The 18,093-nt window shown below is 41.4% G+C and overlaps 1 protein-coding gene across 4 annotated transcripts in view; it reads right to left on the reverse strand.

Moving 5' to 3' along the window:
• The window catches only part of sptan1 (spectrin alpha, non-erythrocytic 1), a 103,626-nt gene extending 87,549 nt beyond the window's left edge, over positions 1-16,077 (reverse strand). For all 4 annotated transcript variants that reach the window (XM_086053528.1, XM_086053527.1, XM_086053526.1 and 1 more), the window contains exons 1-7: positions 15,921-16,077; positions 8,514-8,756; positions 3,308-3,433; positions 2,696-2,836; positions 2,011-2,291; positions 1,735-1,879; positions 1,496-1,650 (exon numbers count right to left, since the gene is read on the reverse strand). In XM_086053528.1, the coding sequence (XP_085909654.1) occupies positions 1,496-1,650; positions 1,735-1,879; positions 2,011-2,291; positions 2,696-2,836; positions 3,308-3,433; positions 8,514-8,750 (1,085 nt within the window). In that variant the 5' untranslated portion in view covers positions 8,751-8,756; positions 15,921-16,077. The remainder of the gene's footprint in view (positions 1-1,495; positions 1,651-1,734; positions 1,880-2,010; positions 2,292-2,695; positions 2,837-3,307; positions 3,434-8,513; positions 8,757-15,920) is intronic.
• Positions 16,078-18,093: the final 2,016 nt, after the last annotated feature.

Here is an 18,093-nt window from a genome sequence, read left to right on the forward strand (position 1 = left end):
TCTTTGTGGAGGGTGTGCCAGGAGTATGGGGTATCAGCCGCCCTAGTACGAGCAGTTCAATCCTTGTACGGCCAATCCAGAATTTGGTCTGCATTGCGGCAGTAAGTTCTATTTGTTTCCAGTGAGGGTTGCCCTTTGTCACTGATTCTGTTCATAACTTTTATAGACAGAATTTCTAGGCACAGCCGAGGTGTTGAGGGCATCCAGTTTGGTGGTCTCAGAATTACATCTCTGCCTTTTGCAGATGATGTGGTACTGTTAGCTTCTTCAAGCCGCGATCTTCAACTCTCACTGGAGCGATTCACATCCGAATGTGAAGCGGCTGGGATGAAAATTAGCACCTCCAAAGCCGAGACCATGGTCCTCAGTCGGAAAAGGGTGGCAATGCCCTCAACATGTCAGGGATGAGATCCTGCCCCAAGTGGAGGAGCTCATCTTCTTGTATCTTGGGGTCTTGTTCATGAGTGAGGGGAGAATAGAGCAGGAGATCAACAGGCAGATCGGTACGTCTGCAGTGATGCGGTATGTCGTGGTGAAGAGGGAGCTGAGCCGGAAGGCGAATGTTTCAATTTACTGGTCGATCTACGTTCCTACCCCCACCAATAGTCACGAGCTGTGGGTCATGACCGAAAGAATAAGATCCTGGATACAAGCGGCTGGAGTGAGTTTCCTCCGCAGGGTGCCCGGCCTCTCCCTTAGAGATAAGGTGAGAAGCCTGATCATCGGGTAGAGGCTCAGAGTCAAGCCGCTGCTCCTCGGCATTGAGAGGAGCCAGATAAGGTGGCTTGGGCATCTTTTAAGGATGCCACCTGGACACCTCCCTGGTGAGGTGTTCCGTGCATGTCCCATTGGGAGGAGGCCGTGAGGATGACATAGGACACGCTGGAGACACTATGTGTCCCGGCTGGCTTGGGAACACCTCGGGATCCCCCAGGAGGAGCTGGATGATGTGGCCGGGCTTCCCTGCTTAAGATGCTGCCCCTGTGACCCGACCTCGGATAACCGGAAGACAATGAATGAAAGCCTAATTGAATATGCTAAACAAATTGCTACTTTATGACGAGTGCAAACACATTGCCAGCACCATCCATAAGTCAGTGGTCATGTCCAGCCCCCTAAAAGCTTTCTTAAAGGTCTTAAGATTTGGATGATGCAATAAATAAAACAATGAGAGAACTAGCTGGATATTACCCTTCTTCTCCTTGATGAGTTTATATTTTAAAATAATTCTGTTGAGCCAAAATTCAAAAGCAATGTCTGATTTTAATTTATTACTTTCAGCAGATTAAAGTTATTTCTGTTTTGAGTGTCTGAGTTTTTTTTCCTTTCCTCAACAATGGGGTGCCAACAATTTTGCCCATATGTGTATATACACACACAAAACATACTAAGCATTATACACAATAGCACTGTGAATGGTTGCTCTCAAGGATTTTCATAGTGAAAATGCCTGACTTTGTATACAAATATTTTCAGCAATGCTCTTGTATTATACCGGTTAGCGTCATTCAGACGGGCATGGCGCTCAGCAGCCAGACTGCGAATGCGCTCCCAGTTTGTGACGAGTTCATCTTTCTTTAGGTGGATCTGGGAGGCATTTTGGGAATGTGTTTGCTGCAGATGCTCTGCATCACCACCTAGCGTGTTGACCTGAAAAACAAAAACAAGATTGTGAAATAAGTAAAAAATAACATTGGTCTGAGCTAGTGTAGTAATATAAGTAAATATTCTTGCCTTATCTTCCAGAGCAGCCAAGTCTCTCTCTAGACCCTCATGTTTACGCAGGAGAGCCTGTACACTAGCCAGATCACGTCCAAAGTCATCAGAGGCCATAAGCTGCTCCTTCTCCTTAATCCAACTGATGGTCTCATCCACATCCCTATTAAAATCCAATAAGCAGGTTCGTAATCAAAAGTTCAAGAAAACCAGAGCCTTCCATAACCACCAAAAACATTTAAATTCATATTGATAATGACAGTTTCAACATCAATCCACATAATCACTGTTTACCTGTTAAAACGCTGCACCTCAGCAGCTCCAAACAGCCTCCCTTGTCTTTGCTGGGCCAGCCCCTTCAGGCGCTGCCAGGCAGCATTTACCTCATCCTGCTTGGAAACAATTAGCTCAACCTCAGGATGGTCTTCTTGTCTCAGCTTTGCTGCCAGCTGGTTCACTTCATTCACTCGTTCCTCGTGTGCTGCCAAGTCTGTCTGAAATTCCTCAAACTTCTTCTGCAGAAGCTCCACATGTTCAAGGTCCTGGCCTAGCTCCTCTGATGTTGCTATAGCCTCCTGTGGTGAAAAGAAATGCATATTGTGTTCTGGTACCTTTAAAAAAAAAAAAAAAAAAACCAACAACAAGAATAATACCGGTAAATTAAATTACATTTCATCTGAAATGACCTTTCCATTAATAAATGAATATCAACAAGAAAAATTGTATGAATGAGGGATTGGTTGAGAAGTTCACCCAGCATAGCAGAGTATGCATCACTTAACTCAAACGAACTACTTAAACCTTGTGCCGGCTATTCTAAATCAGAACGACAACAAGCAGTTCTTACAAGGACAAGAATTCTCCTCTAATTAAACACAATTCAACAGCAAGAAACAAAATCAAAGCAATCGCTGCTGGGCTCTATCACTCAGTCACATTCTCCGCCACTCCTGAAAAAAGACACCTCATGAAATCATACCTTATCGCTGATCCAGCCCAAGTTGTCTTCACATTCACGGATGTATTGGACTAGTTTTTGGGCCTGCAGGAGATGCATTCCCTTCTCCTTGGTTCTCAGCAGCAGGAGATCCCATAGGCGCCGTAGCTCCTCAAGTCGAGTCTAGGTGTTAAGAGAGGAGATGACTAAAATACTGAATGTAATCAAAGAAAACTGCACAAAAGAGGAACTGCACGTTTAGTTCATTTAAAATTTTTTACCACTATTTGCGCCAAATATTGGCAAAACATAAAGATCCACAGCATTCAAAAGAAATTCTGAATTCACATCAATTCAACACCTACCAGTAGATACTCAGCCATATTAATACTTGAAAATATTGGTCTCTGTTGTGTCCGGTAAGGCGTGTAGGACTGAGTAAGATTATAAGCATTAAACACATAACACATAAAAAAGTAATAACTTAATTTGGATTTCAAACTCGTCCCCAACTTCCCAGAACACACACGAACACATACCAACACATGCACGCACGAACACACATCCACCCCCCCCAAAGTCCACCTGTCCAATCCATCGTGGATACAATGTATGTCCACAATACCGAAGCGCCATCGCATTATCAGGTCTTACTCGAATGGTCTCAGACGCAAAATGCCCTTCGTTGATCATCAGGTTTCCAGTCTCATTCAGTTTGATTATGGCCCCAGAATTGGCTTGAACTTCAGCCTCAAAGGCTTGATGTTTCTGCAGCTTACCCTAAGGAAAGGGTTGAAAAACAAAAAATTGCATTAAATTCAGTGCCAGGCATTTTCAGACCCTCCTTTACCCAACCACATGAAAAAAAACAACATAAAGACACACCTGGGATGGAATGCCTGGATTCTTAAAATTAATTAATAAATGTGTTAATACAAGTAAATATTTCACTGCGTTACCATCGCCAACAACACCTCTGAAATAATGGTGACTAATGTGGGGGTGCTTATGTCAAGTTCTGCTCAACATCTCTCCACTATTCTGCTTTCATGTCGAATGATCAGGGTTCGTACACTTTGTTAGCAATAGTTTTCCATGACTTTTGACTTTTTACATGACGGAGTTCTCCATAATCTTGCACTCAATTTCCAAGACATTTCAGTCGGACCACTTAAGTTGATCTTTGTCATTACGTTAGACCAGGGGTGTCCCAACTTATTCCTCCATCCGCATACATAAAAAAAAAAAAAAGATTCAAGGTCCGCTTTGAAATTGTAATTTAATGCTTTAATTGATTGAAAGAGTACAAAAACCAAGCCGGTGACATCAGAGTATTTCAATGTCCGCGCTCATGTGAAGCCCCCATCGTGCCCCCAGCCTTTGAAAACGTCACACCAGCAAACACACCTGCCCAATACAATACATCTTCATTTTGGCTACGACACCTTCACAAAATGCCTTCTTACAGGTTTAAAGCCATGAGTGATGCAGTAAATTAAACAATGATCCAACTAACCACGTCTATAAAGTGTATATTAAAATGAAACCGAGACTTACCTCATGACACACGATTAAGGGGGGGTCTTTTTGCAATTAAGCATCTTCTCGATCCATATCAAACAAGCCAACGTAATCAAGGAAAACGTACTATTTTCACTCATTGTCTTAGAAAAAAACAAAAAAAATCTACACGGTAAATAGGGGTGGCCATTACGCTACACGGCTTCAGCATTCCGCAGACAGAAGTTGGGTCGCACACACCTCTGGCTGTGAAATTATGCTTTATTGAAGTATTTTGTTATTTTCGCCACTTTGAATGGGCTAGAATTGCATAAAAATTATAATCGAAGTAGGGACGGCCTATTAGAATCGATTTGACGAGGAAAATCAATTTTACCATATTTGGACTTCCGAGTTTTTCGTCCGACAGTGACGATTTATTATTTTATTTTAATATTTCGAGATCACAATTATATTCCAATTTACAACTACAGTCAAAAAAAAGGAACGAACAAACAAATAAAATACTTTGTTCAGATATTATGCAGTTTTGGTGTCGCTGGGCTTTCCAAGCACGCCGGCTGCCTGCTGGACACTTCAAGTGCTGTCAAACATCTCTGAAGAAGGCGAATGCTGATCACCGAAATTGCACAAGGTTTATAGAAAGTTAAAAACTTTTACTTAAGAAGACTTGATGCAAGTTTTTGAGACAAACAACATACTGTAACGAATTGGGTTATTTTTATTGTGGTGATGTTTCTGTTTTGCTAAGTTGTGTTGTTTCTGAGGTTCCTGAATGCATCACGCGACTCGCTGGAAGGGAGGGGTGTGCGAGTGAGGAATGAACAGATGGCGAGGACGACGAGATCCGTGTGTACTTACAACAGAAGTATTGTTGCACCGTAGTGGGAAAAATAAAAAGGCAGCCGTGATGGAAAAATAAAAAGGGAGATAAATAAACTACATCTGACGTCGTGTCTTTGGAAGGCGTTATAATTTATTTTATAATACACTTATAATTTATTTTCCCAAGCTACGCAGAGCCACAACATAAGGATGAAAGAGCCGCATGCGGCACCGGAGCCAGGGTTGCTGACCCTTGGACAAGATGATAGCACAAATGTGTTTTTTGATGACTGGCTAGAAGCTTAAGAACCTGTTGGACATGCAAAATAAAGGGGTGTAATAGTCTTTTAATTACTTTAAAGTAACTGTCTAAAAGTCATAAATACATGTAGATGATAAATATACAGTGGGTAAGGAAAGTATTCAGACCCCTTGGAATTTTTCACTTTTTGTGCAGCGATTTGCCAAAATCACCAAAGTTTATTTTAATTCTCATTAATGTACACTTAGCATCCCATCTTGACTGAAAAAAATTTAAATATAGAAATCTGAAAAATCATTTTGCAAAAAATCCTTCATATTTAACTCACATGCTGTGAGGCAAGGCACAGATCTGGCCAAGGTTACAGAAGAATTTCTGCAGCACTCGAGGTTCCTAAGAGCACAGTGGCCTCAATAATTCTCAAATGGAAGACGTTTGGGAAGACCACAACTCTTCCTCGACATGGCCGTCCAGCCAAACTGAGCAATCGTGGGAGAAGAGCCTTGGTGAGAGAGGTAAAGAACCCAGAGGTGCAGTAGGGAGATGGGAAAAATTTCCACGAAGCCAACTGTCACTGCAGCCCTCCACCGGTCGGGGCTTTATGGCAGAGTGGCCCAACAGAAGCCTCGCCCGCATAGTTTGCCAAAAAACACAGGGAGGACTCCCAGACTATGAGAAATAAGATTCTCCGGTCTGATGAGACCAAGATGGAACTTTTTGGTGTCACTTGTCAAAGTGGTATGTTTAGAGAAAACCAGGCACTGCTTATCACCTGCCCAATACAATCCCTAACGTGAAACATGGTGGTGGGAGCATCATGTTGTGGGGGTGGTTTTCAGCTATAGGGAAAGAACGACTGGTTGCAATTGAAGGAAAGATGAATGAACGGCCAAGTACAGAGATATCCTGGAGGAACACCTCTTCCAGAGTGCTCAGGACCTCAGACAGGGCCGAAGGTTCACCTTTCAACAGGGCAATTGACCCAAAGCACACAGCTAAAATAACAAAGGACTGGCTTCAGAACAACTCTGTGACTGTTCTTGACTGTCCCAGCCAGATCCCTGACCTGAGCCCGATTGAGCATCACTGGAAAGACCTGAAAATGGCTGTCCACCACCGTTCACCATCCGACCTGACAGAACTGGAGAGGATTTGCAAGAAAGAATGGCAGAGGATCCCCAAATCCAGGTGTGAAAAATTGTTGCATTATTCCCAAGAAGACTCATGGCTCTAACTCAAAAGGGGGCTTCTCTTCAATACTGAGCACAGGGTCTGAATATACTTATAACCACATGATATTTAAGATTTTCCTTTTTCATAAAGTTGCAAAAATGTCTATATTTCTATTTTTTCATCAAGCATCAAGATGGGGTGCTGAGTGTACATTAATGAGAAATAAAATGAACTTGTTTGATTTTGGCAAATGGCTACAATGACACAGAAAGTGAAAAATTTCAAGGGGTCGGAATACTTTCTGTAACCACTGTATGTAGACATTGTGAATTGTTGGGAATGTTATTTGTAATTGGTGGTGAGAAAAAAAAAAAAAAAAAAAAAAAAACACACACTTGCCCAGCACCTCTTGTTGTTCTCTCTCACCAACATAATGAAGGCGTGTTGCGTTCCTGTTGATTTACAGTAAAATAAGCTTTTCTTTTTTTCTTGTAAACAAACCAGATGAAACAACTCCTGGATACTCTTACAGTCAGGTGGCATGAAAAGCAACCATGCAGAGAGAAAGACGGAATTGGCATACTTAAAGCTAAGTCTTCCGCTACTTGGATTGGATTTTATTTACCCTAGGCGATAATGTGGAGCTGGTTTCTGGTTATGGAAGGCCATTTTAAACTTTAAATACATTTTTTGGGGCGTTTTAGGAGTTAAAACAGCTCCAGGCAATCACCAGTTCAATAGACTGACAAATAAGTGCATGTCAAACAAACTGACTGAGGGACCAACGGGCTTCTGATGGACAATGATAAAAATAACAATAATAAAAATAATAATTTTAACAAAAATAATAATGATAATAATAATACCTGACGAACTACCTGACCGACGGACTGACCAACTGACGATTACAGATTGGTTCAGCTTGAAAAAATGAAGGACTGACGAATGACCAGAGCTGGGCACTTGAAAAAAATGAAGGACTGACGAATGACCAGAGCTGGGCACTTGACCCTTTTTTGCCTGTCCGGCCGCGACCCTCCACCCTTGACGTAGGTACCCTTCCGGCCACAACCCCCTGGCCATATTCATAGACATTGTCAGCCCCTGACCTGTTCCGACCCCCGCCTCTCCAAAAAAAAAAAAAAGTGCATGATGCCCACGCGGGAGAGAAGCTAACGGAAGAGGTTTATTTGAAGACAATTAGCTGGCTAACTTACTATTCAAACCCGCTGTGGACACGCTTCAATCGCGCCACTTACTCACGTACTTAACCATGTGTAGTGTATGGACCTACTTTTCCAGGCGTAGTTATTCGCCCTGTGATTTCCTCAGTGCACCGCGACATGCGCGGACTGATATAATTTCAAGTGTTATCAGTGATTCACCTCGTCTGTGAATGCAGTTTACGCAATAAAAAGAGGCTGAGCTCCGTGACTTCTCCAAGTTATTAAGTTGTGAAAGACACAACAACCGAGCTGCATGTACTTACTTCCAGTGTGAGCCATGGGGTTGGTTTTGTCGTATTGTATAATTATTTGGGTCCAAAAGAGGACAAGTCTGCAAGCATTCAACAAGTTACTTATTTATTTTCGACACTTCCCCTCCTTCACACTTCCCGGCCTTCAAAATAAAAGCATGCCAGCAAACCACTACACAGCAGGTTTGCTACGGCAATTTCCGGAAGTAGGGAAGTGCATGATGTGCCAGTGTCATACTTGAGTGCTGCGCGCAGCTTGATTTTCCTCCCGGACACAATTCGTTTTGCAAGAAGCCTAAAAAGAAGCCTTTCACCGAGTAGGCTGAGATGAAATCTGGCCGTCTCGCAAGCATGTCACACACATGAGGGCCGATTAGTGGGCCGGACTAAAATCCATGCTTAGTCCAGCCATTTTTTTTTTAATTTGTCACCCCCAACCCCTCCGCCCCAAAAATGGGCATCCGGCCAGGCTGGAGGCAATTATGTGAAGTACACCGAGTTACCTTGTGTATGAAATGTGCTATATAAATATAGCTGCCTTGCCTCACACCAAAGTGTGGTAAGGATGGAATAAATATCTGCCTAAAAACAGACATGCACACCTGCAGGTTAGAGGGGTCCTTGTAGTTCTCATCGGAGGCAATTTGCAACTTCTCCTGGATCCACTTTTCCAGCTCATCTGCATCACGGCGGAAGAACTGAAATCGGTAGGAGTCTTCCAGCTTCTGACGCCGCATAATGGACAAGTCCTTGAAGCGCCTGTAGCGATCCAGCACTTGCTGACGGCGCTCTTGGATGTCTTCAGCAGTCTCCAGAACTTTAACTCCAGTCGTTTCCATGATTTCCTAAGAGGACAATAAATAGTACTTAGTAGGGATGTCACAATATCGTCAATATTGTGTGATATCGCGAAATTAAAATTGCCACAATATATAGTCGTCATCGTGTCACGATATTAATAGCATTTGTGCAGTTACAGCACCCTATGGTGATTAGTTTATTACTGCACTTTAATTGGATGCAATTTTTTGCCACCTGTAATGGATGGTTTAAGACCTACTCTCATCGCCAGATAAAGGAGAACATAACACATTTGGGTTCCTCCACAAATTGCTTGTTTGTTTGTTTTTTAATAGCTTTTTTTTTGTTTGTTTTTTTTACAATATCATGCGCTTTTATACAGTATTGTGAACTTTTAATATATCGCCAACCTCCCCACAATATTGTGATAATTATTGTATCATGAGTTTCATATCATGATATGAATGGTCAGGGTCGTACCACCTCTGTCTCAATTTGAGCCAGGAAAAAAAATATATTATTATTATTGATATCATCATCTTATGTACTGCATTTTGCAGAGCTGGGCATCCCCTAACCGCCACTGCGTTCCGTCCATCCCGTCGGCGTCAAGAACGTAATTTTCACGTCACATGCTGGCGCCGCACGAGCATACACCATTCAAAGACAAAATATCAAACAAAACAACAGCTATCAGCATTGTGATAGGTGAAATAAAAACAATATGGGGCACATGTCAATGGGTCTGTGGGATCGCAAGGTACACAACACTTATCTTATATTTTTTCCTTCCTCGGCCGCATGTCAGGAGTGCGGCACCTGCGTGAGTGGTACAGGTTAAGTCCGTTCGACATCGTTTGGCTGAGTCGGACCGACTGGGACCACGTGGGTCGGTTAAAAATGCAGATGGGAAATAGGTGATGCCCAGCTCTGCCATTTTGTAACAATTGCAGCTGTTTAAGTGCTCTAGAAGTAATTGAGTTTTTATATCCACTAACTGTGTTAACAGTAGTGTTTTTCCGATGCCATTTCTTGGCCCCGATACCGATTTCAATACCCAGCTGTGCAGTATCGGCCGATGAAGATACTGTACCGATACCAGACTTTTGAAGAAAAATAAATAAATAAAAAAAGATACATATGAGCATTTTTTTCTTGTAATTCTAAAGAACTGCATACTCACTTGGATGTAAAACCATTGCTATCATGGCTTTGTCAGACTTAAAAACCTTTGTGAAACAGGAAAAAATAATAAATAATATACACGAGGTATCTTTGAGAGGGATTGTCATGTCATGTCATCTTCCAAACCGCTTATCCTATACAGGGTCACGGGGAGTTGCTGGAGCCTATCCCAGCCATCAATGGGCGAAGGCAGACTACACCCCGAACTGGTCGCCAGCCAGTCACAGGGCACACATAGACACTGTCACTGAGCGGGAATCGATCCCACGCTGCCCGAACACAACTCAGGCGTGTGTACCACTACACTATCAGGGACTGAGAGGGATTGTGTCGGATTAATTACAAAAGCTATAGGACATTATTATAAAAGTTTGTTTTGAGTATTAGTGACCCATCGCAATCACTTCCGCTCCCAAATCCACTTTCAAAACCAAACACAAGCAGTAGAAAAATCCAACAATTTCAACTCCAAAATCCAAAATTGAGCAGGGTTTGTTGTTGCGATCCATTCCCCTTGTTCATGCTCGCTGCCGCCGCAAGCTCTTGGAGCTTGTTCACATGTTTCGTCCTCAAATGTTTTATCAGGTTTGACGTATTGAACCTGGCCACTTTCGTTGCACCTCTTGCAACTTTCGCATCACAAATTTTGCACTTAACTGTTGTACTCGCTGGAGTTTCTATGTTGAAGTAGTTCCATATCGCCGACATTATATCTCTTTGTATGTACCGCACTGTTTCTTTTTTTTTCATTAAACATGAAAAAGCAGCCCCGCCATTGGTTAAGAGTGTCTGCTCTGCGCCTCTTGCAACATTTGCTCTAGCTGGAGTTTCTATGTTGAAGTAGTTACATATCGCCGACATTATATCTCCTGTACCCCACTAATACCTCCCGATACCAGTATCGGAACAACACTAGTTAACAGAAAAGGGTTTGTTGACTTGCTTTTTTTTTTTTTTTGCAGCTGCACACTTGCTGACCACACTCATCCCAATGTCCACAGACATCCATTCTTCTGCCTTGCTTTTGTATGACAATTTGCAAAGTCATCAAATCTACATCAGATGTTAAAGCTCGGCTGTCGTTGGAATTTGATGACTTTGTTTTTTTCGCTTTTTGAGCTTACGGGAGAGGAGGGAGACGACATGTACCTGTAAAATAATTAACACATACAGATTCTGGGTCAGTCAGGGGAGCATTGACCCCCAAAATTAAAAAAATATATATATTGAATCATGATTTCAATTTGATATAGGATATATCTTTCGGCCCTAATGTACAATGTATTCCAAATTATTATGCAACTGATATTTCAGATTTTCCTAAATACCGGTAGTTCTAGGTCTAAACCTGGGTGAATACTCATGAAAATTTGTACACACATCAGGCCTGGCAAAAACATATTTGGAGGTGTTGTTTTGTTTCTTGAAAATGGCTCAAGAGTGGCCCCCTATAAATTGAAAGTTTCATCTAGATCTACAAAAATTGGGAGGCATAATTAATTGCCTAAGACCAACAAAAAAAGTCTTGAAAAGTCAAATATTAAACCTAACAGGAAGTCCGCTATTTTGATTTTACTTTGGAATTCTGCATCATTTTGGGCCTTTTATTGAGGTTCTACTTTAAAAAACTCCTCATTGAAAATATACCCAATCCTCTTCAAACTTTGGGTGTTTTATCTAAAGTCGTTTAAGATGAAAAGTTATTGAAAGCTTCTTATTTCGTCACACATTCTTGCCGTGGAGATTTTTGTTTTTGAGGTTGTAAACCTAGGTGAAATCCGATCAATCTTTGCACTCAGGCTGTGCGATATGTCATATCGATATTTTTGCCAGATATCTCGATGATACGATAATATTACTGTGGGTTCAGTAAAAACTAAGCTTTGAAAGCTGAAAACCATGATTAACAAGGTCAGCAAAACATTCAAAATAAGCAAATTCACATAATGCAAGTGTGCTTTCATGATAAATAATTTTGCTTCAGCAGAAGTGAGTGTTGTGTTTGCATGCGTGCCTTAACGTGTGTGATTTTATGTACTGTTCCATTTAAAATAATTTTTTTTACATTAACTTTGCTCGTTTATCCACTGGTAATTTTTAAATTATAAATATGGTCACGTGATGTTCTAAAACACAATATATGTATACCATCCGTATGTACATGAATGGCGAACACAGAAGTGGATTTCTTGCGTGTGTGCCTCCTCCCTCTCGCCCTTCACAAGATGATTCTTATTGGCTGGTTTTAGTTGTCACCAACACCGAACTTGAAAGGAGCAATATGGTTGGTTCAACTGGGCTTTGCATGCAACACAAGCATGGCAAGGTTACATGACGTGAATCATCCTCATTTCGATATTACATCTCTCGGTTTTGTACTGCCCTACTTTGCACACACATCAAGCCTGGCAAAAATATTTGTATTTTATAGGGTTATTGTCCTACTTACCAATACCCCAACGTGCAAGTACCCCAACATGGCCAGAGTTGCGAGGGTCCTTTATAGCTGCTCGCAGCTCTATTTGCACCATTTGCACCATTTATCTCACCCAAAGCGAAAGATGTCAATGTTTCATGTCATGTTCCACTTACAGTGTGTGCCTTTCCTGTTCACCACCTCGCCAATGATGAGGTGAAATGGGGAGTGGCGAGGTAAAAATTTCCTACATACGCCACATTGACGATCTTCCAATTTGTCAAAATTGCACTAGGGAAGCTGGCTGCCAAGCATGAATGTACGTATGCAAAAAAAAAAAAAAAATGTTATCAAAAAATATGTCAGTTTGCAAATTGCATGCAGTAATCCCACTGGCCGCATGGGGGGGCAGTGATGCACATGATTGGTTACAGAATAATCTCAACCTCACTTCAAGCCAATGAAGCATTATTTACGTCTGATGGCAGCTGTATGCTAACGGGTTTAGGCGAGTTAGCACTTCTGTTGTGATCTCAGAATGTATGAAACCACGAATATTGTGTCTAGTGCTTTCACGATTTGTCCATTAGTCCCATCCGCTATCGTTTATGTATTTATTTAATAGGCTCTTTATTTTTCTTGTGAAACTGCCTGTTGTATGCCTGTCTGTGAGGCAAATGCGCAGTAGTGGTAATCCGGGTCATCCGTGATGTAAACAGAAGCATTGGAGGTAATGCAATGGCACGGCTTGGCCTGTGTTAGCGACAGAGTCTGAAATTTTGGGCGCATTTCACTAAAAATATTTAATATTAGGGCTGAAAGATTTTAGGAAAAAAATATTGTAAATGTATTGCCATTTTTCTTACAGATATTGCCATTTTTCTTACAGATATTGCGATTTCGATTCAATTTGCGATTTTCTTCAAAACTCATTACTCTGTGGTATAAAATAGTACACATATCAGCAAATAACATTTTTTAAACATTATCAGTATTTATACTTTTGACATCGATATATTTGTTATGGCTGATGTCACCCGTTAGCGTGTTCCGGTATTCGAGCGTGTGCTAAATTGCTAATGTAGCCGTTGTCTTATTTTATGTCTAGATACGTAGTAATCTATAAACACACTTTCTGTTTATAGCTGCTTGCTGGCTCTTCGGCGGACGAAACGCGGTTCTAGCCAGACTTCTGTGAAAAGTCTAATGTCCACCTAAGCACTTATTTTGGGTCTTTCCCAACTCTGCAATAGGGCCCGTGCACCGCGTCATCATGTCACGACACATTTTCTGTTCATAGCTACTGGCCCTCCGGAGAAAACGCGGTTCTAGCGTTCTTCTAGCCACTTCTGTGAAGAGTCTACTGTACACCTAAGCACTTATTTGGGGGTCTTTCCCGACTCTGCAATGAGCATCCTTAGCAACGCCTCCTTGGCGAAAGCGCTACTTTTTAGTAGGGTAGTTTATTTGTCACCACGGAGGAAAGGATCAGTATCACGCAGCTCCTTGCTGCTGCACACAGACTTACATAAAATATAAATAAAGTCTGCACTGCTGCAGAGCAAGCAAGGTAGCTTAGCGGTTAGCACTGCCAAGCAGCCGCAGGAGACATGACTTTCAGGCGTATGGGTGACGGCGGGATGTGGTTACGCGAGCGCCACTTCGGCGCTGATTAGTGTGACCAGTCCATAGTAGCATGCTGCTGACTGATAAGCGTGGGTGATAACAGCCCTTTGAAAAACACGCAGGTTTGACGATCTTGAAATCGCGTTGTCTGAGATCGCGATTTCAGTCCCAAAACGATAAATCGTTCAGCCCTAAATTTTTGGGGTATTTGCACTACAACTGTGCTTTCTTTAAAGTTTAGTCTGGCTGCCACCATTAATTCCAATGGGTTTAATTTGTAAAGAAATACCCTAAAAATGTAATTTAATTTAATTTTTTTTTTTTATTTATTTTTTTAGCTGCTAGTGTTTATGCTACTGTATAATATACTGGGGCAGCATGGCTCAGTGGTAGAGTGGTCGTCTCCCAACCCGCAGGTTGTGGGTTCAATCCCCAGCCATTGTGACCATGCCGAAGTATCCTTGAGCAAGATACTGAACTCCCAGTTGCTCCTGATGCTGCGTTATCAGTAGGTAGATTAGGTACAGTGTGAAGCTCTTAGAGTGACAAAAGGTAGAAAAGCGCTACACAAGTGCCATCACATTTACGACTAATACATTTTTATGGGTCACCCTGTATATTTCATTCCCATGGTGCAGTTTTGTTGTATTAAAAAATATATAAATTTACAGGTCATTATTCCTTCAACTACCGCGACTGCCTATTTGATTCTATTTATTTCAACGGCAATCTTTCGCGCCGCTGGGATGTTAACTGACCTTTGAGAAAAGCCATGGTCCATAAAAGTTAAGACAGTAGAGGAGGCATTACATCTGCTAAGAAATATTGACGAGGCCGAGTCTGAGAATGAGTGGTTGAGGGGAAACCAGCAAACTGTGTTAGTTGTTAATGTGTTCTACAAATAAAGTTGAGTTGAAATAAAACCTTGGTCGAATAGACCAAATATGTATCCATTTGCTCAGGATTAAATCAGTCTGCAACAGTTGGCGCATGTATTTTTCAATTGTATGTCTTTAGTAGAGAAATGTACATCAAAGCAAATATTTAATGAACTGGAGCTCACTCTTGACCTTAAATGTTAATAGGAGATCAAAGTTAATTTGACATTCTGATGAAGCACTGAGCAACCCTAGTGGTCATTACCTTGAATTGCCCCTTTAGATCGATTGATAAAGATACAAAAAAAAACACGCCATTTTTTTCATTAATTTATTTTCTAATTCTCCACCCAAAAATATAGTTTCCGTTTGTATGTACACAATTCCGAACCCTTATATGGAGAAAGCGTGTCAATAATTAACAGCGACCATCTCGATGCAGGACTTCAGCCATGCCAAATTGTAGCAATGCACCTCAGCTGGGCGGTTCCCCATTCGAAATGGCCGACAAGCTTTTGCTCAGCAGACCTTGCTTCGTTAAACCTACAAACGCAAATATCTTCAAGAAAATTTTAATACAAACGTGAAATTGTTCGATCAAATTGCACTAAACCATACAACACAACGTCGCTTTATCCGATATTATCATACGTATCAGTGACAATGTCCTGGACTTATAAGCCAGAAAGAAATATTGTAATAAAACGGCCAAATCCTACAGTTGTAACAATAATATTAGTTAGAGAGAGTTCGGACGTATATGACCTTAAATACATAACTGGATGTACATTGTAGCGCTTCTATTTAGCTAAAATTTAGGTCCAATGGTGTCAGAATTGTTTTATTTTTTAAGTAGTATAGATGCAAAGTTGAACTTGGTTACTTTAATTACGAGGCCATCTGACAACCGACGTGTCATCACATATTCAGTACATTTTCCGTAATATTGAACCACTGAAACACAAGCCACTTGCTTGAGTTAGCTGCCAAGCTAGCGCTCGACGGACATAAAGATTAAGGATGACATAACGCATGTACGCAGTGAACATTGAACCTGCATCTTAAATGATAAATATTAAGCGTAAAATTCGCTTCGTTCCTACCTTTTTCTGTTGTTTGAATAGCGTGCAAAGAAGTCGCGTTATTTCTCCACTAGAGTAGGTCGTCGAAGGATGACTACCAGCTGCTATTTGCGTTGTCTTTTTTTCCACCAAAGTGTGACGTCAGTTCTGCAGCACCAATATGTACCGGAAGATGTGCTCGATGACGTTCACAAAGAGAAACGAATGTGGAAGTTAATGTATCGTACATTTAATGTACAGTATAACATTTTGGTCCTACATATTTTATACAGGATATACAATTTAATCTAATATCTTCGGCAGACTATAAACTCTGATAGACGCGTCAAATATTTTTGACTCCCAACCGAGGTTATACAAAAATTAAAAATGGTTTCCATTTTTTTAACCTGACCTGCTTAGTGCAAGTCATGGTTAGATCCGAAAGCAACCCCCACACTCACCTCGCTTGTACTTTTATTGCCTCAAAAATTGTTTGCGCCACCCGATCTTTCCCACCTCTCCTGACTGAGCTGCTATCTGCAAAAAGCAATATTCTGCCGTACACTGATATGATTAAGCAGTCCCTGTAAGTCCTTGGTGTAAACCACGATCTGTGTCACATTTGTTAACTTCTACCACTCAATACATCATGTCCATATTTCTCGTTTCTGCATTTAATCGTAGATTACTGTTTATTTTTTTACAGGTACACACACCCTATGAAAATCCCATTCATTCCTATGGGGAGGGCATTTTTCAACCCTTGGTCCGCCTCTGGGTCACCCAACTGGGCGCTGGAGGTACGTGCGGATGCGTCTCATTTAGCCGCATCCAACGGTTTTCTATCGCCTTCTCCTAACCGTGAAATCTACCTTAAACTTCAGGCACACAAGGCAGATTCTCACCCTCTTATCAATTGAGCCACACCCAAATACTACCTAATTCAACCAATGAGTACACTCTCTGATGGGGACAAGTAATACTGCACCCATTCCACCAATTTCTATGTGGAGCACTTTTCAACCCAATGACCTAGACCAGAGGTCACCAACGTGGTACCAGGTAGCCCACAAGGACCCCATGAGTATCCCACCGGCCTGTTCTCAAAAATAGCTCACCAGTGATGGGACATTGTGATTTCCTAGGAAGGTTGTAGAATTCATCATTTGAAAATGTAAACACTGGCAGATATTTACAGAAATTAAGTGTTTCATATCACTATTTATCTGTTTGTATAATTAATTCTTAATAATAAGATATTATAATAACATCATTAAAGGCAATTTGAGCAGATTTGTTATTTCAAAAGTGTGTATCCAACTAGTTAACGTTAATCAGTACTCAAAAAGTAGCTCTTAGTTGCAAAAAGTTTTCAAAAAGTTTGGTGTCCCCTGGCCTAGACACTCAAAACCAAGGTTGGAAGAACCATTTTCAGGGTGACATTGCCGATGGCCACCACACCCCTGCCAACCACTGTCATAGCTTTGAATTGGACTGAAAATTTAAATAAATAGTTCATTGAAGTTCGCATAGTTTTAAATGTATTTATTGTGGGCCAGCAGTTTTTTTTAAAAAGGCAGATGCCGATATTCGTCAGAACACTGAATATCAGAGCCGATAATCGGTCCAGCCCAGGGATCGGCAATCTTCAACACTCAAAGAGCTTGAACCCACACTACTGTCTCGTGTCTCTTTATACACAGCCTCGCCGGCAGACGTTCGTAAACAGTTTTAATGGTCGCAAACAGTTTTTCTTGTCGCCATCAAATTTTGAACATGTTCAGTTTCTTTGCGACAAGAAAAACTGTTTGCAAACGTTATAATTAAAAAGTTTAGTCGGACTCGCCGATGGGGGGGTCGTTTAAATTTAGAGGTGGACTGGCCTATAGACGGGTACCATTTTTGGGGAAAAAAAGGCAAAATGACTGATGACGGAAGGGTCCCCGTACTGCAGATGGATGACGAATAACGGACGCTGATTTTTTTAGTAAAATGCCCAGCTCAAATCGTCTTTTGTGGAGAGATAAAAACCCCTAATTATTACTAAAGGAAAACAGCCCCAGTGGAAGAGAAACTGAAGGTAAGCCATTCATTTCATCATTCTTTTTTTGCACATCTAGACTCGAGGTTTATCGTTATGATAATTATTAGAGGCTGAAGTGTGTGAGACTTAAATTTACTCAAATTTTGGTGACGAGTGATCGTGATCACG

This window comes from Filicampus tigris, chromosome 15 (genome assembly GCF_054856515.1).
Source record: "Filicampus tigris isolate MCC_2025a chromosome 15, RoL_Ftig_1.0, whole genome shotgun sequence".
In the NCBI taxonomy this organism is placed as follows: domain Eukaryota; kingdom Metazoa; phylum Chordata; class Actinopteri; order Syngnathiformes; family Syngnathidae; genus Filicampus; species Filicampus tigris.